The sequence below is a fragment of the Telmatherina bonti genome (genome assembly GCF_933228915.1).
Source record: "Telmatherina bonti genome assembly, chromosome: 17".
NCBI lineage: Eukaryota > Metazoa > Chordata > Actinopteri > Atheriniformes > Telmatherinidae > Telmatherina > Telmatherina bonti.
The window spans coordinates 12836829-12859400 of NC_136615.1; the positions used below are offsets into that span (position 1 = coordinate 12836829).

Consider the following 22572-nt stretch of genomic DNA (forward strand, 5'->3'; position numbering starts at 1 on the left):
GACTTCTTGTATGTTCGTTGAAATTTTATAGGATTTATAAATAAGGGGAAATAACTGAAGGGTGCATGCAAGCTGCACGTGACTAGACGCAGATGAGAAGTAACTCCTTCAGTTTTAGTGCTGCTATACCACACATTTGTCTAAGAGATTCTTGAGGTATTTTATTAAAATAAGCAGCTTTGTTCAGTTATTCAGTCTGGAAGAAAATACAGAATTGTATCAGATTTGCTGGTTCAGATGTTTGGAGTTGTCATTGGGTTTCTGCCTTTCCCAGTCCTCTTTTAGCTTGACGGTAGTGGTGATGCCACCGCACGCTCTCCGGATTTCTGTCGCCCCGGCGTTTTTATTCCCACTGTGTCAACACACTCGCAAAATAAACTCTGATACTGAATAAAGAAGGAAGTATCTCTCCTCTGGTGGCTTGAAGTAGCACCTTTAAAGACACATTCCAGAGAAAACATAGCCCCCCCCCCCCCTTGCCTCATTTAATCCTAACATTTCCAACTTTTTTTCTGTTCTCTCCTCATCTTTATGGAGGTTCTTCCAGGTCAATAGTGCAACTTATAAACACAACACCATAAATAGGAACTTTTGCATTAAATGTACAACTTACTAACAAGAGAGTTTCATATTTTTAAACATTGTTTAGGTTTTTTTTTTATATATATTTGTAGATTATTTATTCTAATTACTCTCACACTCCTTGATTTTCTTTGTGCATTAGTTTCTCTTTCACCCCTCCACTGACCCTTCACCTCCACACAAACAGCCTGACCTGAACTGATTCATTGTCCTTGTAACAGACTGGGCTTGCATTCAAAAGGGTGTAGCAATAAAGTTTTATTTCAGTATTGCATTTCCTTTTTTTTTTAGCCGTTCAGCACTTGAATTACTTACATTCAGCTTACTATAGAATTTTAAACTAGTCTATTTTTCTTTTTACTTTCTTTTTGTTGAAACCAAACTTCTCCACATCCTCGCCTCTCTCTTGTCTTCCTCGTTTTGATGCCCTTTTCTCTCCTGCAGTGGCGAAGCATCTGTCAATTAAAGCAATGTTTCTCATATGATGCCAAGCAGAATTCCTGAGGGAGCACACTGCCAAGCCATGTGCTCCCCGCATGATGTGATTTGATGCCTTGCATTAATGAAGGAATGATAGAAAACGACAGGAAGGAAGACAGGAAGGCAAACAGACGTCCACATGCTGACAGGAGCAGAAATGATGAAAAGAAGGAATGAAGTGAAAGGGTGACAGCTGCTAAATTTGTTGCTGCAGCTTTGCTTTCTTCTTAATCTACATCATGTTTCTACCAGGGCATCTTTTCCTCTCCAGCCCATTATTGAGGTGGAGCAACCATTTAGAAGTTCCCACATTTTCGCATTTTTCCAGCCTGTCTCTTGTTATTTTTGAAAGACATCAAGGGTAAGGGACTTTGATGGTACCACTTTAGCCTCAAAGCCTCTCTTTGGAAATCGGTTGTCTGCAGATGCTAAAGAGCAAAAGATTGCTACTGGATTTGAAGTGGCTTTTCTGCTTTTAATAAACATAACCCAGACAACTGGTTTCTCAGAACAATGGTAGCTTCAGTATAGTTTGATTATCTTAAATTTCCCAAAAACCAAAAGATCAGAAAGCAGAAGTGCAGTTTGAACCCTGCGTTAACCAGCAGCAGTCTGCTGGGAAAGTTGGAAAAGCCAGCTCTTTCTGGGTTCCATGTACCCCACACTGAGGGAATTTGTCTGGCAGATGGGTTCCATACTTTTGCAAAATGGAGGAAATAGTTGAAGCTGCTTAGTGGAACCATGCAGACAGACATTAACACATTTCTTTCGTATCTTTTATGTGCTCACATACCAATATATTGTTGGTATTTCCATTTCCAAATAAATGTGTCTCTGATTATTTCTCCTGTAAAAATTCTTGCTCCTCTCCAAGCCTTCGCTGGAGAGCCTCAGCGTCTGTGCGATGCATCAGCTGTGGGAGAGGAAAGAAACGGAGAGGAGGAGTTTGACGAATAGTTTGACAAAGTCTCCCAGGATTGCATGTTTTTGTCATTAATGCTTCTCATCCTGTGCTGCGCTGGAAACAGTCCACTTTGTGCTTCTTCTTCTTCGTAACTCGCAGCTCTTTTTCCTCTGCCTGGCCTCCAGCCTGTTGAGCCACCCCCTTTCAGATTAATCCTATCCTGTTACATTTTGGGCACTCCACACTTTGCTTTTGTTTCCTTTCCGAGCTCAGAGCCCATCTTACCAATTCCTCGAATTCAACCGATCCTTGTCTGTTTAAGTAACAGTGAAAACATTATTCTCCCTCTTGACACCGAGGATCACAGTCTGTCTCCTGAAATGATAATACAATTACATTCAAAGCACAAATCAATATTTTAGTCTCCTTATGATGATGAATGGTTGCTGCTGCTCGTAATTCTTCGAAACATCTCTCTTTTTGTCCAACCCACCATCCATCCTGCCAGGTGATGTCTTCCCGGAGGATTTTTCCATCTTGGCCACAGTGAAGCCCAAGAAGGGCAGTCAGTCCTTCTTATTGTCTGTGTACAATGAACAGGGCATCCAGCAGCTTGGCCTAGAAGCAGGCCGCTCTCCTGTGTTCCTGTATGAAGACCACACTGGCAAACCAGACCCTGAGGACTACCCCCTCTTCAGAGGGGTCAACCTTGCTGATGGAAAGTAGGTGCCCCAACCAGAAGTCTGCCATCTTCATTGTACAATGCATCAAAATAAACAAGCAGGCTCTGCTTAATGCTTATGTTTCTGCATCCTTCCCTCTAATCAGACTCCAGGTGAACATGCTGGCCTTTCATACTAGTTTATTTCCTTCATTCAAGTGGTTTATTGTCCTCTTATGCAAAACGCCACCTTTTCAGCTTATGTTTGATAAAACTGGTCTTTTAAATCCCCAAAATTGTAACTTCAACCTGTCGTCGGGGTAGATTTATCTTCATATCAACAAAAGCTCAAATTTAGGACTCACTTTAGACGATAAGAATGGGATATATTTGAATTTGGTCAGACAAACACAAAAGAGGCCATTAGCCTGTTGGGCAAGTAATTGGGCTCCATGTAACCCAGTACGTGTGTGAATTAACTCAACCTCTCATTTCAGGTGGCATCGAGTGGCCATCAGTGTGCACAGACAGACCATCACCCTCATTTTGGACTGTAAAAAGAAGACCACCCAGAAGCTGCTCCGAAGCGACCACCCCATCATTGATACCAAAGGAATTATAGTGTTTGGAACTAGAATACTTGATGAAGAAGTCTTTGAGGTAGGCTTTACACTGTTTTTTTCTTTACACCTAATCTGCGTTTTTATATAGTTTAATTACATAATTTAGAAGCTGAACACATTATTATGGATTATCTGTGGGGTAACTTGTCAGTTTTACTCATTTAAAAGTTGGATCTAAAAGTTAGGATGGTTGATGCACACACCCACACACACACACATACACAGTCTTCACTGTGTGCAATATGCTGAGTTCAGCCAGCTTGGCTTTGACTTTGCTTTTAGATAATGAAGCAAAAGCAAAGTAATGATCTTCATTTTAATGTCAGTACAGACACATGTGGCTGCGGTGCAAGTGCTGGTCATTCCCAGTGCCCACTCTGCTTTTCAGGGCTCATAAATTGAAGGATTGTGGTTGTGGCCGCATCCTCTTTAGATGTGCGGATTTGGCTTGTGGAACCCCCCCAGCATCTAATCCAACGACCTCTGCCACCCACTTATATCCAAGCACACAATCACCAATCAAACTTAATTTTAGGTGTTATGTATTCCACATGTTCCACAAATGAACTTCATTTCCCATAATTTTGTTCCATTTCCAAATGTTATGCTGTATATGTTTGCTGCTCAACTCCGTTTGTGTTGTTGCTGTTTTAAAGCTCTGGCTTCAATGTGGCTGCTGGTGGTTGCAGCTTCAAGTCAAACTGTTTTATTCCTGCTGCCGACTTTACGTCTGGATCCTTTGTCTGAGCAAGCTCTAGTATGTTATATATTTTTCTTGCAGTTACATGATTTTAATTAATGAGAGCTTTTTATGCTTTTAAAGTCTTTGTGGGTGGATATTTTAGATTTACTGTAATGTGACTGATCACTGGAAGCCATTTTTTTGGATTTACTTTAGATAGATAGCAAATATGGCTGAAATACCATTTTATTTTACCTTATGTGACGTGTATAAATTCCTTTGGACAGTTCCTAAAGCAAGCTTTTGTGTGAATATTGGTAGCTCTTAAACGTGACCCCTGTGAGGAACACACACAGCAAAACCCCGAGAGCACAAGCACAAGAAATAGTGTCGTCTTTGTCCCCTCGGAGTTGTGCTTGTTTAAGGGAGGATTAGTCTCTGAGGCCGAGACCCTCAATAATAATTAGTAACAGAGGCTGACTGATGTGACTGATGCTGAGCCAGCTGACCTTTAACCTTGCTGCTGCTGAGTGAGAACAGACAAAAAAAGAAAGAAATATGACATCACCCCCCCTTCCCCTGCAATTTTTTTAAGTTGGTCTCTCTAGGAGTGAGAGATATATGATGGGATATGAAACCAAAGTGAGAACATCTTGCCCTTTTTCAGAACCTTTGCCCTGCAGCCTGCGGCATGAAAAATGCATGTATGTAACATATATTCACCTTCTTCTTTTAAATGAACATTATGGGAAACTGCTTTATGAGTGAAACAGGAAGTGCAAGGCCCTTCAGTGTGTGTTCACATTTCTAGTGAAACAGAGGGTCTTTTAATGAGGCGTAAATACAGATTTTTTTCTTTTGCATGAGTGTCTTTGTAGTTTTTATTTTCCACAATGGCTGCTGGTTAATTCCTCCAGTTTCCAACTAGATGGCCGCATTTACTCAGTTACAATTCTGGTCTAATTTTACTCCTTGCCAATGATGACATACTTCACAAGAGGCGATAAAGAAGCAATCTAAATCCTAGCCAACTATCAGCGGCACGGCCACAGCCCAGTGGTTACCGTGGGAGCGGACAGATAGTTTGTGAGAGATGTTGAAAGCCCTCCTGCTGTGTGTCTGCCAGTTGGGAGTCAGGACAGGCTCCAGTGCTTGCAGAAAATGGAAAATATGCCACATAGTTTCCAAATTATGCTCAGGCTGCGCTGCTTTCCGCCCCTTCCTCCGTTTTCCCTCTTTGTAGTTTAGTCTGATCTTGTGTTGACTTTTACCAGAGTCAGCTACCACCAAGAGGTGGCCAGCATGAAAACACACACAATTTACTGGTTGGCTGGTTAAATTTCAGTAGACTGAAAGACCAGTGATTTCCTCTCAAAACCTTTAGGAATACAGTTTTTTCACAGCTGATTTTTATGTATTATCTTTTCAAATTTTCTCTTACCATTAAAAGTTAAACAACGTTAGTAATAATTAATGTTCCAGAGATCAAAAACTAACATTTTTTATCACATTTAAAGACAGAAGAAAGAGTAGCCGACGAACAGCGACTGGTTTGTTTCATCTGTCTGTTAAGTTTTCTTACAGGAGGCTGTGTCTTTTTCTTATGTGCAGCAGTCAGAGGATAAGTGGTACTTATATGCTGAGGTGGTTTGTGGTTTGGTCTCTAACAAGCTTATTGTGGTAAAAGAGAGACTGTCTACCCTCTATAAGTACCATAATGTTTTTTTTTTCCTTTGTCGCTTGCATAAGAGCTGTACTTGTGAGTCTGCCATTTGGCAATGATTAAAGTGGCATTTAGGTGTGATCAGACAGGTAATTAATGCTCATTTGACATAAATGAAGTAATAAACCCATGTAAAAAATGTGCCATTGTCTGCAGTGAACTCCAATTTCAGTTTTCCTCATGACTGCAGGCTGTTGAAGCCTCTGTTGCTCAGAAAGTGAACCTTATTTGACAGAGTTCATCTACAGATTTTCCCCCTTGATTTCCCTGCTCACTGTTGTGTCCAAGAGATTTTGCCAACAAAAGCAGAAATAATTCCATGCCATCCTTTGCTCTCTGCTGTGAAATAGCTGTGTGTGGTTGGTCTGAGGAAACACAAGCAGGACACACTGACCGCTTGGCCTCACTTAGAGGTTACCCACAGGGGACAGCGACTGAATTGAGGTAGCTGAGGTGGAGCTGTGCAAACACAGCACTTCTTGTCTGGCCTCTGTTATCTTAGCCAGACCAGAAAAAAAGAATCCTTATTCTTTATGAACGTACATATATACTTTGAGTTGGAAACAAAATGCACCATGTGAATGTTTTGAGACTTCAAAAAGATTTCAGGTTTGAGAAAAAACAAAAACAAAACAAGATGCAGTGTTTAGGGGTGAGACGGTGTAAAGGAGTGAAGAAGTTGGGGCAGTAGGTTCGGCAAGATGAGCCAAAACTTTGCATCACACTCTGGAAAGTATGAGGAGCGCTCTCTCCCCCTCTGATGTCAGTTTTGGAACAGCAGCTGTACCACATGACATCATCCAGAGGTTTCCTTGTTATCCACTGATAGGCTGATGGTGTGATGGGAGGGAGATAGAGGCATGGGGTTTGGATGTGCATGTGTGTGACAGATATGTTTGGGAGGATGCATAAAAAACTGCGTTGGGGATGAGAAGATGAGGCTGACATGATAACAGCTTAGAGATGGGATGTGTGGGGAATTAAATGGTAAAACTCGGGGAGCAGTGCGAAGAGCTGGGAAGTTTTTAAGAGGACTGGGATGAAGTAAGCTGTGGGGCTCCCACGGTGCAACGAGAGCCAGGAAAAAGTAGTAAAAACGTGCAACACATGAGCTTGATGCTCGTAATGAGCTTTTATATTGTAACAGCCTGATGAGTTTTACACATCCTGTTTCCTCATCTTTACCTCAGGATGTTTCTTCATTTTTCTGCCTTCTTTGCTCAGCCGGGCTTCTTCCAGCACACGTTTCAGTCATCTGGGGTAAACATTTAGATGAAATGTGTTATATCTGCTGTAGACTTTTCCAAATGTATTATATATTCAAGCTCTTTCATGTTTAGTTGTCATGGCTGTTTTGACTCAGTTTGCTGAGCCTTGACCTGGCTCATGTTTTAGGTTTGCTTTTAACCTCCGAACCGTTACACTCCTTAGCTTTTGAATTGGTGTCTTTACTATTAACAAATTCATCTGGACCCATATTTTTGCAATAAAAAACCTGCAGGGGGTCAAAAAGCACTCACAGTTAGTTCACTGTTTAATGCATGGATAATGGCTTCTCTCCTGGAGCCCTATTATAGGAGCTGGAAATTTGATGCCCTGCTTGGGCCTTCATGGCAGCTCCAGTGTGAAATTATGAGACCGCATTAAGACCTTGTTTCAGAAAAATAACCTTAATATATCTTAGCTGACTGCTATAGATGTGCTTTCATGTGGACAATGTAAGCAGTATTCTCAGTGCAGAATGCAGTGAAGATAAACAAACCAATTAAAACAGCAATGAACAGCAACAATTGTTTGTTGGACGCATAATTTTTGTATAAAACCAAAGAACAAAGTGCCACTTTAGGCACATTTGCCCATGCAAAATGTAGTGAATCATGGCACTGCAATGCAAATGAGTGATAATGACAATAAAGAACAGATGGTGCATTTTCTAAAGGTAATTTAAATTCTTCTGAGTGGTTGGTGCATAGATGTGGGTCACACTGTATTTAGCTTCAGGTTGTCTTCACACGTCCATATTAGCTGTTGTTGCTGTCACAGTTAAATGAGATGACTGCTGTTCTACATAGATGACTACATATTGCAACACACTGACATTAAAATAAATAAACTTCAATGACCTTACACGACATTCTGATGTCTAAAAGAAGTCCGAGACATTGTAGACGCCACTCTTGTTACTTATTAAAATATACAGATGTTTTATTTAGTTATTCTTTTATTAAAAGCAACAACTGATCCTCATTGGTAAGGTTGTGGTTTGTGGTGCATTTGAACTGTTTGACACGATACACTCAAATGTTTCTGCTATTTCGCCAGATTTTACGAATACATGTTGTTGATATGATGAGAAATTTGTCAGAATTAAGTATGAAATGCAGCAGTACCACAAGTTCAGCCATGTTAAAAGTGAAACTAGTGGCCTTTTTTTTAACAGTTTGATTTTGTTGTTTTACTATTAATTTGTAGTTTTTCCACAGAAAAAAAAATCAAAACAGCGGGGAAGCAACATATTTGAGATAAATTTGAGAGGAATGCTGGCTCTGTGCGTGAGCTGCAGTTTCTCCCAGCTGGATGCAGACTTACTGTAATCCAGATGTTTCTGCTTGCAACTTTGAAGCTAATGATGGATCATGACCAGACTCATTAAAGATTAAAGTGAAGAACTTAACCACTGTCTATTTGACTGTACAACTTCTCAACAAAGTGCAAAGCAGTCTGGTTGATGAGATACTTAAAAACAAAAGACAAAGAAAACAGAATCAACCTTGTCTTAATGCAAAAAGTTTGCATCGTAATCTCATTTCTGTGCTTGGTCTTGTCCAAAGACATGCTTCACTACAAGAACACACTTCTTTTATGCATTTATGCCGGACTTCAGTAGCTCCAGGGATGATGGAATTTCCAATTCGGACAATTAGGAGAATTTCCATAACTCATGTGAGATGTTTGTCTTTCACCCCCCCTTCTTCTCCTTGCTATCCCTTCACTGTGTCAGCAAATCCTGAGGTGTGCCTTCAGCACTTCTTATGTAGATTTCAGCAAATGTCCAATGCAAACAGTGAGAGCCGACGTCTCTGAGGTGAGGGGAGTCGCCTTGGTTTCATCTTTCCCCAAAGAACAGGAAATGGGACTATGGTTGCCCACACTCCTCAGAGGCGTGGGATTACAATCACACACAACGGGGAGTGCTGTGGGGTTACAACTTTAGAGAACTCTGAAAGAGACAGTAGCAATGAGGTGAGGGAATGTTAAAGGTGGTGGACGGTGGATAAGTAGAGTGGCAGACGGCCTTGTTGCTTTTGGCTGCAGCCCTGAGCATTAAGATTTCGCTACGGTCTGAACGGGAAAATCTGCGTGGCTGAAAATGTAGCTGATGTCTGCTGAAAGTTTAAATCTGTGACCTTGCTGCTCTGAATGCGCATCATTGTATGAATGCATGGACAATATATATCCAGTTTGTTTGTGTGTCGGTGCTGATTTATAGCCCACGTGCAGAAAGCTAACCTCTGCAGCATGATGTTTGGGTTTTTCTTTGGTCGGCTTGGAGAATGCCCAGGTGCTGGGACTGTGCCGGTGTGGCCTGGCAGTGAGACTGAGGCCTGGCTCAGAGCTCATGGATGTCTGTGTAAATATGCAGTGGAAGCAACTCCCATTAGAAATACAGCAGGGGCTCAGACCTCCCACTTACCCCTTTCAGAAAGCTACACTTACTTTTTAATCTTTTAGCTGCTCTCTGTCTTGTTAGAGGTGTAAAAGGTCAGGAGAGTTTATCAGCTGTCATTGAGGATGTGGAGAAATAATTTGGGCTGTTTACTTCATGGTATGCTGCTTGACGCTCAAGAAAATGGAAAAATCATATCAGCTGAAGGCTTTTCTCCAGCCAAAGTAAATCTTGATTAAAATGCTTTCAGGAAAAAAAAATTAAAGAATATACATGAGTGTGTGTGCTTGTTTTAAATTTTTAGCCATTATATGGCTATTTGCCTGATTTGTTCCAACTTATTAAGTCCTACTGCCTCTAAAATCAACTTTACCTTTCCTCATGTGAAATATATTCTTTAATTCAGAGGAGGGAACACAATGAACCCAGTCCACCCTGCTTGACAGTGGGTCAAATTCAGATGAAGACAGATATTTGGCATTATGCTCACTGGAGCACTCTCCTGCCCCCATCTGGACACAAGCTGAAAGTCCAGCAGGGATTAATATGTGGGGGGTCAAAACAGGGTGAGGTAGTGGGATGAAAGCCTAACAGATGATGTGGAATTTGCGGAGGAACAAAAGAACAAAACGAACATTTTAAGCATGTTTTGCTTTCATAACTTATAAACAATTATGTGCATGTTCTGCGTGTATCCACGTGTCACAATTTCTTGAATATTAAGCATGTCAATTAGGGTCAGGTGTTATTCACTGACACAGGCTATGGCTTTTCCACCAGAGCTTATTACCAAAGAGCAGTGGCCAGGAGCTGAGTCAAAGTTCAGCTGAGCCCAGGGAGATGCTCACATCACCATTCCTGTTGTTTAAAAACTCTGCCTTCATCACTCAAATGTACCAGATAAGGCCAGTTGCATGTTTTTTTGGGGTTTGCATAGAGTTTTAGGTGTGATGCTATAATTCAAGGGTGCTTTTTTAACCCCTTTAAGTATGTAGAACTGGTTGTACATGTGATGTAACATTGCAGTCATTTCTTTAGTCAGCCTCTTTTTTTTAAAAAAGCATGAGAGTTAAACAATCAACCCCATCACATCCTGAATACCCCAATCCCCAAGTTTCAGAGGGAATGCAACCTCAATTTACAGTAATGGAATCAATACCTCTTCCTGTAATGGTTTGCTAAACCACTCACAGGCTGAATACCAAATGAGAAATGTGGCTCTTACAACACAGCTGGACTACAGTACAAGATTATTTCCTGCTTTCCTGCATCTGTTAAACAGCATCTTAAATAATATTTGAATATTTGGCACTAAAGTCAGTCAAGGGATGTGTGGTGGGAAGCTCAACACTGTGAAGATCTTTAGGGTCTTGTTGTGATGGATCAACATTTGGACAACAGAAGGTTGACTTTCAGAATATCCTGCACTATAGCTGATGTGTTTCCTCATTATTGTGCTTATTATATCAAAGCCAGATAAGAAACATGCACATCTAACTAGCGATATAGAAACAAAAGTTCATTTGTCTACTGTTTTAGAGATCAATAGATAAATGACAGTTTTGCTCTTCACTGATTACATTCTTGGAGTTAAAATGTTCATGCAAACTCTTCATGCAATATTGATCTTCAGATTGCAAGATGATGCAACATAATAGAATGCTGCATATTTTTCCAATCAAATCATGTACCCAATGCTTTTTCCACTCGCATACTTTTGGCGAGAGATTCAGCAGCATCAGATCCAGTCATCTTCCCTCTCCTCAGTAGGGCTCCTTTATCAGCACTCTCCCTTCTGCAACAGGTTTGCACAAGCCTCTTTTCTTTCTGTATGTTCACATCACACATAATTAACCACATTCTCCCTTGATGCTCTCAGAGTGTTCTCATTAAATCGCAGGTATATGATTAATTATTTCATCTTGCCGAATTTAGGATCTCGCCACATGTCAGGATAATCTACCCTGACATTCCCCTGGCTGCTCTGGGAGATGGAGAAAAAAAAAAGAAAAGCAGGGAAAGAGAGAAGAACAAGAAAACCACAAGAATTGGAATTTGAAAAGAAAAGCAGTTGCACTGCATCAGACAGAGGGGCTGTTTTGTTGCAGACGGGGCTTATTTCTTATTGAGTGTGACCTCATTTCAAACACTGAACACCAGTCATCCCCTTTCAATGCAGACCTGACATACGGTTTCGCTAGAATAAGTGAGACAGAGCGTTAAACTGGTACCAAATCCTGCCTCTTGATGGATTGCCACTTCAGGCAAGCCGCTCACAGGCAGACATCTGAAAGCTTCCTGGAAGCTTTGAGTTCATATGCGAGAGCATTGTGTAATGGCTATTCATGTCTTTTCTGTTTTGGAGGGAGAGGCAGATTTTCGGTCATAAACCCCTCTGATAACATAATCCAATCGCAGAGCAGGAAACATCGTCTTGTGAGGGCTTGAAAAGGTTACTGAAGGATCCGAAACAGCCACTTTTAGTGTGGTACATTCAAGTGTAGTTGTGGTTTTTGCTCCTCAGCGAATTGTCACGGGCTCTGTTTTCTGTTTGTCAGAAAAGACAGCTATCCATGGAGGATTTCAGCTGGAAGGGCGTGCTGAGGGTTTGTAAAGTTTTGGCAATTGGACATAATTAAAAACACTTTATCCTCCGTGGCGCTGTGTTCTCACAGTTGCGTCGCTGCGTGATTCTCCTGCCCTCTGAAAATGTTGTTACTTCAGCTATGTTGACTCTGTATTTGATTGATGTGGAGTGACATCACTGGGTTTGGAAGTAGGATCGAGAAGTGTTTGGATAGATACAGTAAAGCGTTTTAGTGCCATACGCATTCTTTAAAAGACACATGTGGCCAACACACCCAGCTCCCTATGTAGCCTGGGGATCCTTCTGAACCTTTGCTTCTTCTCTCCGGCTCCTTTTCATCAATCTTGCCTGCTTTGTCTCCATCTTGTGATTTTTTTTCTTTTTTTCACTCTTAAATTTCCATTCTTCTTCCATCCTTCCAGCCCTCTCACCCTGGTTAGGTAGAGTATATCCACCTGCAGGTTTGCTCCTGTTCTTCCTGTTGCACATGCAGAGCTGACCTCATCCTCAATTATCTCCATACAAAATCACTCACTTCCCTTGCAGATCAAAGTGCAACTTGCATTTTTTTGTTTAAAATCCTTCATCCTATTTGAAACACACCCCTGCCAAATGTGTTTATGTGTGTTGTCCTCACAAGAAGTCAGTGACTCAAAACTACACAATGCTATGTGTCTGAAAACTTGGTGCTTATGTCTGATGCGAAGCGGCACTCTTGGATCCGGTACAAAGTTCCTCATCATTTAGTCACCCTCTGCTTGACCTAGTTTCAGGACTGTTCTGTAACAGAAACATATCGCATGTTCACATGGAGATGATTTCATTTTCCCCCCACAAGGAGGATTACCGTTCTCCTTGTTTCCTGTTTGTATGTAGCCATATGTAACGCTGGGCTGTTTCCGATGATTCCCCTATTTCTTGTGCTCTCCAGGGAGACATCCAGCAGCTAATGATTGTAGCAGACCATCGTGCTGCCCATGACTACTGTGAGCACTACAGCCCCGATTGTGAAGTGCCAATGCCAGACCAGCCACAGAACCAGGATCCCAATACAGACGACCATGTGAGTAAAATGAACGTTCTCCCCCTTCACTTCTTCGGTGTAATAATCAATATGTTTACTTTAGATGTTCTTTCCTCATATTAAATAATGCTGTACGTTGTAGAACCAAGCGAGCGTGCTCCTCTGGCTGACCTTACGTAACTTTATTTCCTTAAAATCTATAATTGCCTCCAGTGCTCAAATCGGATCTCCATTGGTTCCTGTGCTGAAAGGAGCCTCTTGGCTCATGCAAGGGAACTATAAGCTGCCAGAGGAAAATGCTGAATGGGTGGAACAGAATTATCAAGTTTTGCAGTTAGTCAATAAAGCTCAAGAATGATGTGGTGTCTGCTTTATCCTGCATTCCTGCACTATATGCTAAAAGCTATTACACTGTGTTGCATACTAATTATAGGTTAGTCACAGAAGTGTTACAAGATGAACTGGAAGCTCTCCCTCTTGACCTATTCCTTTGCCGGTGGGCGTGTAAGGTGCAGAAAGTTTGATCTACTTTGAAATGACAGGCTCATTAGGAAAACTAGAGGAGTAATTAGTCATTCAGTTGCAAGGTGATGCAGCCCGACGTTTCTACATTCCTGTGTGCTTCCGATCGATGGCCAACCTATCATAAATACATCAGCCAGCCAGAGCAGTAGATCATATTTAAAAATCATTTTGTTAATCATTGATTGTAATTCTCTGTCTCTTGATCATGCCCCCCCCCCCCCCCCCCCCCCCCCCATAATGCTTTTCTCTTTTAGTTTGCAGAGGAGGACAACTACTATTATGAATACCCCTATTATGATGATATGGATGGCAAGCCTTATGAATCCACTCCAGATGCTGAGACAACTGTTAAAAAAGTCAGTAGTCTGGTAGTTTGCCAGTACAATCTACTGGACTATGCTCCAAAGATAAATTGCTTTGTAAAAAGCACTGTAGCTAATCATAACGATATTCCTGTACATTGTAGGTAACCGGTACCGGCTCCACCTCCATTTCCACCAGCTCATTGTCCTCGACATCCTCCAGCTCAAACAACACATTTTCAGCAAGGTCAGATGTTTCCAGAGGAGGAGACGATACGTATGGAGAGGACACCAACCCTTACGATGGTGGCTACGGTGACTACAGTGATTACGGAACATACTATGACCAGTCTACGGCCGCTCCTGATGGCGACACCACTCGACGTGTTACCATCAGCGGGATCGGCATCGATGGTGGGCTGGACCTGGGAGCGGGAGCAAAGGTAGACTTGGAAGCAGGGACTGGGATTGAGAGCAAGGTTGTCACCAGTGGTGGAGGAACTTCAATAACAATAACAAGCAATAAAACATCAGTAGGTTGACACACTCATATGTGTGTGTTTTTTCTTTACTTATTGTTTGCTTTGTACTTTTAAACGCTTTTGTCCCTTTTCTGGAGTTCATACGTAAAACGAATTTCCATTTCCATTTATGTGTTCTCGTTATGTAAAATGTTTCATCACAGTTTCACCTTTTAGCTTGTAATATTGTATCTTCATAACAAAATCTGGGTGTTTCTATAGGTGGAAACCTCTTACAGTGACTACGGTGATGGATACGATTATGGAATAAATAGCTACTACTCCACTGGTGACGGTGGAGACAGCAGTAGCTCTACCATCACCATCGGAGGTGGGTCGACCGGTGACGCTTCTGTGTCTGTGGGAGGTTCTTCCACCTCTGGAAGCACATCGGTCTCCAGTGGTGGAAGCACATCGGTCTCCAGTGGTGGAAGCACATCGGTCTCCAGTGGTGGAAGCACATCGGTCTCCAGTGGTGGAAGCACATCGGTCTCCAGTGGTGGAAGCACATCGGTCTCCATTGGCACTGGAACTGACCAATCTACTGCCACCGGGACCGGCCTGGGCATTGAAGGCGATGGTGACTATACAGATCTCGATAAGTTCAAGGAGGAGGACGTCCTGGACTACACCGATCTGGATGACTATGACATATACACTGACAAAGTGTTGCCTGCCGAGACCGATGAGTATTATGGACAGGTGAAAAACCCGGCCGAAAGAAATTATGTTGAAGATGAGGAGGATGTCGTTATAAGGGTGAGACAGAGATGTTAAAACTGCCATTTTTTACCCATTTGCTTTGTAGGTAGACGGAGCCCGTGGCGAGAAAGGACAGAAGGGAGAGCCTGCTGTTATTGAGCCTGTGAGTATTCCTGTTTGAACAACATTTCTGAGTAGCAAATGGAAGCTGAATGTGGGCACGATGCGAAGATGGAAGTGCATATTCTTCATTCATTTACAAACAAAGTTCATCTCTCTAATGAATTAGAATATCCACAGCAAACACACTCATTAGGGCTCATTAGACCTTCCTCATAAAATCCTTGTGCAAGTCCTGACTTCTGACTGTTCATCAGGACTTACGGGATAAACATTTGGAGAATAGCCATGCAGGGATTGTCAATAATCTCCAAACACAGGGTGCTAGTGTGTAAACATGGGGAGGAATGGAACACGAGGAAGACAGATAGAGAATAAAAGACTTTTCATGAACCTCTGCGAAATTACAGCCATCCCTGTCCTATTTCGGATACTAATTAGTGTCGATATTGAACTTAAATCTGGGACAGACAGAACCACATTGCATCCAAATTCAGCTTTCATGTCAAACAAATGCCACAGATATCTTCTAAGTATACATGCTTGAAAGTGTCTTTGTTTACATGCAAGAGCCAAAAGAGGTGTGTGTCTCTGAGTCCACTTCCTAAATGACCCTGTGAGTGTGTGCACGTTTGAGGACCAACAAGTGTGTTTTTGTCTCGTGTAAATATGCAAAAGATGCAACATATGATCCTAACACAAACATGCACACACATTTTTGTGTCTGTCTGATGGGTCGTAGCCGTTTCACCGGCGCACGTTGCAGCCAAGCCCATGAATAAAGAGGATTTCCCAATAGTCACCTGAAGAAAAAGCTCATTTGCTTGTGTTAAATCCGATGAGTGCTTCCCTCGGTTTCTCCGTTTGGGGGAGCACGTCAGGATGTCTTTGCCTTTGTTAGCATTCATTCCCCTCCTGTTCGTTTTGGATTAATTGCCAGCATACCTAAAATGACAGGCAGGAATGTGCTCTGGCTCTGGAAGGAAGAAACCTTAATAGGAAGGAGTGTTGGGACATGTTTTCATGTATATTTAACTCCTTTAACCAACGCTGTGCGCGTGCATGTGAGTGCACAATATCTTATTGTCATGCTTATACATGAGGTCAGGAGATAGCTGTGTTGACTCCTGCAGTGTGTAATGATTTCTGTGTTTGTGTGTTCCAGGGAATGCTGGTGGAGGGCCCGCCCGGGCCTGAGGGGCCAACAGTGAGTAGAACTACCTTAAATTCTGTCACTTTTCACTGCTCCACATTCCTAGTTCTCCCCCATTTTAGCTCCTCTTTCCTGTTTCCAACAATAACAGATCATAAAAGGTTTTTGTCACTTCTTTTAACTTAAAAAGAAATTAAATTTGAATGCCTACCTGTGAAACAATTAGCTACTGAACTCGTAATGCGAAAGCTGTGACACTGACGACATTTGCATAGGTGTCAATTTTGAAGAGTGTATGTGGAAGATTTAAGGCAAAGTTGCTACTGACACCCTTACTCATGGATTCCTCCAGAGGCCAGTCATTCACCCTGATGAGTGATAGTATAAACAAATAAAGAACACCATAAAAGGATTTACAACTCAACAAGCTGCCCCATATTGCGGCATGAATTCCTTTCTCCTGTCCTGCAACGACTTTGGTGTCTCCTGTCTACATCTGGGAGTCGAGTAAGATTTTTTTTTTAAAAACAGGGTCTACCTGGACCCCCAGGTGCGTCTGGCCCACCAGGCAGTCCTGGAGAGTCTGGAGAGAGGGTAAGCATAAAAACACAGATTTCTAATGATTTAAAAATGCACAAAAACAAGTCCTGTTTCCATGTGCTCACATGTAATATGTTCCATTTAAGGGTCCTCCTGGTCGTCCTGGTCTTCCTGGTGCTGATGGTCTGCCAGGACCCCCTGGAACTGTCTTGATGTTGCCGGTAAGGAAACTGCAATTGTGATGCATCATTTCTGGTTTTAGCGGCGACACAATGTACTAGGACACAAAAGACTGGTTGTGAAACCATCTTTGATGGTAAACATAATGTGATTTTTACCTTTTAACAGCTCTTAGTGTTGCATCACTGTGTGTGATATTCCCTTTGAACTCCAGCACCCGATCTATATCTTTACATTTCTTACTAAATCGACATTCTGTGGTCAAAATATAAGCTCTCAGATGTGTCTCCAAAAAGTCTCTGACTTCAGGCAAGAATCGAAGCTGAATTTCACTGCTAACCTCCCTCAGCTGCATGTATTGAGCCAACAGCCACAGTTACACGGCCGTCCTAACGACTTCCTATGGTGTCTTCCTACTCCACTCTCTTTTTCTTGTACTTGGAAGAAGATCTTGGGTATGATTAGTTGTACAGATGTGAAGTTGTGGTTTCAATGGTCCACAAAGATGTCTGGCTGAGCCATGTGGCAAGCTTTGTCTCTACAGTGACCCAAATTGTTCTCATGTATCCACTTTTAAATCCGATCCTTTAGCTCCAAGCCTAATGAGAAACATGCATTGTTGTTTAGTCCTTGTTTCAGCAGAAGGTTTTTGGCACTCAGTGTTAAAATTTGTTAAGTCAACATGGTTAATCTTCCTGCTGGAAACAAAGCCTCTGGTAATATTTTTGTGCATCAACTTGTTTTCCTTTTCTTGGCCGTGTTATTCGAGAGTCCAATTCAGCAGAACATTTAGTCCTGGACTGATGAGACTTTGCTAATGTTGATCTGTAATATCAATAAAGAAATCAATACTGGAGAAGAAACGTCAACAGGCAAAGTGAGAGTGTCATGGTTGGAAGCTGAGAAATAGATGTGAGGGAGACTAAAGAGCTAGTCAATACTTGATCCAACTGAGCAGAAAACTTGACAGCTAGACAGAAGAAGATGCTGGATTTTGGCATGAAAGTTTTGGATGGGGAGACATTTTGCACATACTGGGCGGGCTGCAGGAGATCTGACTGCTCTACTGTTCTTAATCAAATGCTGTTTTGTTGCTGTGCATCTGTATCCCAGTCAACAGTCAAGCTTATGCGAACTTGCCATGTACTGTGTGTCCTGAAATGTCTGGCCTAAATTAACACGGTTTCCACCACAACACTGCATTTTCAGGCACGGTGTAATGCAAGCTTGTGACCACCAGATGGCAGTAGAATTTGACCCTTGTAGCTTTCCAGCAGCAACTAATGGCTCTGGTTTAACAGCTGGAGCTGCTGCATCTGTTGGGCTTTTTGCAAAAGCAAAGACTGTACTAAAGAGATACTGAAGCTTCTATTGGGAATTAAAGAGAAATCTTTATATCATTGCAACAACATGCTTGCCAGGGTTTTCAGTTTTATATCTTTTGTGATATTTTAATCTTTTCAGATATTAAGTCTTAAAATATCCGTTATTCCCTCCGTAGTTCAGATTCAGTTCTGGAGGTGACTCTGGACAGAAGGGACCAGCTGTGTCCGCGCAGGAGGCGCAGATGCAAGCCATCATGCAGCAGGCCAGGGTAATGATTCAGAATTAAACATACAGCATCATTAGAGTACAACAGTCACGCCAATACTTCCATAATAATTCTTCTGTGGTTCAAATATTTTTCTCTTTATTCATTTCAGCAAATATATTTTCTATATTTATAGCCCAGTGTATGCAGTGTTATGCTTCTTTATCATCATTATTGCTACATCTTACCAGTGGCCATACGAGTCGCACATTTATAATTCACATAGAAATTCAAATGCACATGAATGGAAATAAATACACTTCTAATGTACGGCTCATGCTTTTAAAATGTTTGTTTTATTGCAAATCAGCCGCAATAAAGTCAGCTGATTCTTTCCTGTCCTGCTTCAATGTCTTATTTACTATATTTATTTAATCAATTATCTTCTCTGGGTTCAGTTGGCCATGCGTGGTGTGACTGGTCCAATGGGTTTGACTGGAAGACCTGGTCCACTGGTAAGCATTTCTAAACCACCTCTCAGCAAAAACACTCAGAGATCAATAGAAATGTAATCATGCAGTCCACACTGCACAGAACAAATCCAGACTGATTGACTGTGTGTGGAGAAACCTAAATGTGCTTGGCATGTCTCAGTTCTTAGTCACAGCTTCTTCTATCCTAGGGTCCTCCTGGTGTACCAGGACTGAAGGGAGAGTCTGGGGAGGCAGGACCTCAGGTATAACGCGTATTAAAACACTGTTGGACTGTATTATCCGTCACAAATTTGTACAGAAATGAGCAAATCTTCTTGTTTTATATCAGAGACTTAAGACAACATGATTGTCTTGTTTCAGGGTCCACGTGGACCTATGGGATCATCTGGACCCCCTGGAAAGCCTGGTAGAAGGGTACGTTTTAACTGAAAAAAAAAAACTGAGCAACAAATATACCATTGACGTTTTTTAATCAGTTACATTCCAGAGTGTGCATGTGTGTATTATGAGACATTTCAGACAACTGCTGTTGTTTTTATAGGGTCGTTCTGGGGCTGATGGTGCCAGGGGAATGCCAGGACAGACTGGGCCCAAGGTATCATAGATTTCAGCTCAGTGCATCACATATAAAAACACCAGTTTAGAATCAGTTTCTTCTAAGTGTGCACAAGACTGAACTTGTTTTGCTCTTCAGGGAGACAGAGGCTTCGATGGTCTGGCTGGACTACCAGGTGAAAAAGGACACAGAGTAAGTTGGTTTCTTCTGGTGAGCTGCTTTTATTTTGACGTGAACGTCTGTTTAACTCACTGTTTATTTTCATAGGGTGAACCTGGTCCCTCTGGACCTCCCGGTGCTCCTGGAGAGGATGGAGAGAGGGTAATAAAAGAAAAAAAAATCTCACACCTGACACCTCATTATACTCCATCAGCCTAATAAACACTAGTGTGATGTCTTTTTCCTGTAGTTTTTATGCTGCATAAAACAAAAAAAAACACTTCTGTGTTGAGCTTTTTTTTTTTTTTTTTTTTTTGACATGAACTTTTGCTTCCTCTTTTTAAATGAGTATTTCTTTATTTTTTTCCTCTCTGCACACTTTGATAAGTGTCCAGTCTACCACTCTTTCCTCATCACCCACAGCTTATGCAACCCGATCTCCTTTTCACTGCCTTTCCCCTCCTGTCCTCCCATTATCTCTCACTCTCTGAGACCCAAACATCCTCACTTTCTCCTCCATTATCATTCACTGTCTGCTCCACATGCTGACCCAGTCTGTCTCTTTCGCAGGGAGATGACGGAGAGATCGGACCCAGGGGACTTCCTGGTGAACCAGTGAGTGATCGCATGCATTATCGTTCAGTCTTCTGCTGAGAGATTGTATCACAGAGGAGAGAGCTCAGATCCTCCTGTCATCATGTAATTGTGTTAGTGAACAATCATATGATCTGATGGTGTCATGTATCATCTGCAGACTTCACTCACTTCCCATATCCTTAAAAAGATTTCTAGCCTGATGGAATCTGTATGTTGATCAGGCTTAAGTCAGGTCTCGTTCTTATCAGAAGGTGAGAAAGTTCAGCAATTCCCATCACAGTTATTATAATATGAAGGGTATTTGCAACAAAAGGTGGAAAAGACAAAAGGTGAAACCGCATTTGACATCTCCTGCTATGATTTATTGTGTCCACCAGGGTGTGCTGCATTGGTTTGGATTCTCATTGCCAAGGTTAGGTAACTGCAGCGTTGAGGCGTAGCACTAAATTCAAAGCATTGTTTGATAGGTGCAGCTGTGGGGAATGAAAGTGTAGAGTCAGAGAGAGAGAGAAAAAAAAAGTGTTTTCACTCACTATCAGACTCTCTACAACATCCTCAAGAACATGTGGGAAGGGAAGTTATTTCCAGAAGTACAATTTTAAAACTTGATTTAGCTGAGGATGTTTAATAATTCAATAGTCCTCTCACAGGTGCGATATCACACTCAATCTCATTTCCCTTCTCTCTTCTAAGGGGCCACGTGGTTTGCTGGGACCAAAAGGACCTCAGGGACCTCCTGGGCCACCTGTGAGTCTCCCTGTACCTCTGATTATGTTTTTTTTTTTTTTTTTTCTGTTTTCAAATTCAACTTGTTGCCATAGATTTAGTGTTTTGAGAGCAGAATGCAGCAAGAACAAAGAACACAGCAAAACAACACCCGCAGGGAAATCCAAAACTCAATATATCTCAGAGAGAATGTACAAAAAAAAAACAACATGTTATTGAGCCTAGCTTCAGTATCCATTGAAAATGCATTATAGAGAATACTAAACCTAATATTTATGTGTGTAGGGATAGATTTTTAAACACATTTTCATGATCTAATTAAGCCATTTTAATCAGTGAAATGCCTTTAAATTACAATTCATTTTATTTTATCATAGATTTTCTACTTTCCTCCTTATTTGTGTTTAATTTCCCTCTTCATCACTTGTACGGCAGGGTGTTACTGGAATGGATGGCCACCCTGGACCCAAAGGAAATATTGTAAGTGAAGATTACACTGATTGAATTGCACACGCAACTATTAATACGTCTAAAAATGCACCAAGTTAATTTGTTTTGGTTTCTTTAACACCAAAATCCTCAAATAAGGCCTCACGAGCCCTCTTTTGCCATTTGCTCCACACACACACACACACACACACACACACACACACATATACATCAATAGAATCAGAGGATGTAACCATGACCAGTTGTACAATTCCAGCTCACTTTCTGCCTGCGCTGGGCGTAATGAGATAATATCTAACTGGAGCAGCTTGTTTGCTCTGTTGGGAATTTTCCAACAAGGTAGAGAAGATCAACAACTTTCCCGGACTTTTAGATTGAGACGATGTAATTGATTGCCAGTTATCCCAGAGGGAAGTCATTTTGTGGTTGTGCAGTTTCTTTCATTAGGGAAGAAGATGGGAGAATGTGCGTTATGCATGCATGTGTGTGTGTGTATATGTGTGTCTTTTATTTAGAGCGACAGCAAAATACTGAGTTTTATCCACAAATTATGGTGAATTTTGTTGCAGAGAGGCAGTAATTTGTTCATATGCATTTCAGCATCTTCTAATTTATATCTGTTTTGTGCTACATTTAGAGCAACAAATTCCTTTTACATGCACACGCGCTGTTTTGCTCGAATATATGATGGTGTCAGTCTTTCTGTATCTAATGTGATTTCTAAAGTTATTTGTTTGCTTTTTCATCAAGGGACCTCAAGGAGAGCCAGGTCCACCTGGACAGCAAGGCAACCCAGGTGCTCAGGTTAGTGACGAACACGTAATGTCACTTAGATTTTCTCACATTTTAAAGACGACGCTCTAAGCACACTGTGTCCATTCACCTTACAGGGACTTCCAGGGCCTCAAGGAGCCATTGGACCTCCAGGAGAGAAGGTACAATATCACAACTGCTGAAAGTACAATTCCTTCCACCATTTTCAAAAAAAAAAAAAAGAAAAGAAAAAAAGAAAAGGAAAGAAAAACCTGCCGGCTCCATAAAATGTTAATAAATCCAGACACAGAATCTGTAATATTGCAAGAA

At 41.6% G+C, this 22572-nt stretch overlaps 1 protein-coding gene across 2 annotated transcripts in view; it reads left to right on the top strand.

The window, feature by feature from the left end:
- The window catches only part of col5a1 (procollagen, type V, alpha 1), a 72586-nt gene that overhangs the window by 24876 nt on the left and 25138 nt on the right, over positions 1–22572 (top strand). For both annotated transcript variants that reach the window (XM_079256577.1, XM_079256578.1), the window contains exons 3-24: positions 2475–2688; positions 3125–3287; positions 12841–12972; positions 13713–13814; positions 13925–14293; positions 14504–14983; positions 15090–15146; positions 16269–16310; positions 16788–16850; positions 16943–17017; positions 18478–18570; positions 18966–19022; positions 19190–19243; positions 19362–19415; positions 19543–19596; positions 19696–19749; positions 19825–19878; positions 20287–20331; positions 21007–21060; positions 21475–21519; positions 22240–22293; positions 22380–22424. In XM_079256577.1, coding sequence (XP_079112703.1) covers positions 2475–2688; positions 3125–3287; positions 12841–12972; positions 13713–13814; positions 13925–14293; positions 14504–14983; positions 15090–15146; positions 16269–16310; positions 16788–16850; positions 16943–17017; positions 18478–18570; positions 18966–19022; positions 19190–19243; positions 19362–19415; positions 19543–19596; positions 19696–19749; positions 19825–19878; positions 20287–20331; positions 21007–21060; positions 21475–21519; positions 22240–22293; positions 22380–22424 — 2360 coding nt within the window. The remainder of the gene's footprint in view (positions 1–2474; positions 2689–3124; positions 3288–12840; positions 12973–13712; positions 13815–13924; positions 14294–14503; positions 14984–15089; positions 15147–16268; positions 16311–16787; positions 16851–16942; positions 17018–18477; positions 18571–18965; positions 19023–19189; positions 19244–19361; positions 19416–19542; positions 19597–19695; positions 19750–19824; positions 19879–20286; positions 20332–21006; positions 21061–21474; positions 21520–22239; positions 22294–22379; positions 22425–22572) is intronic.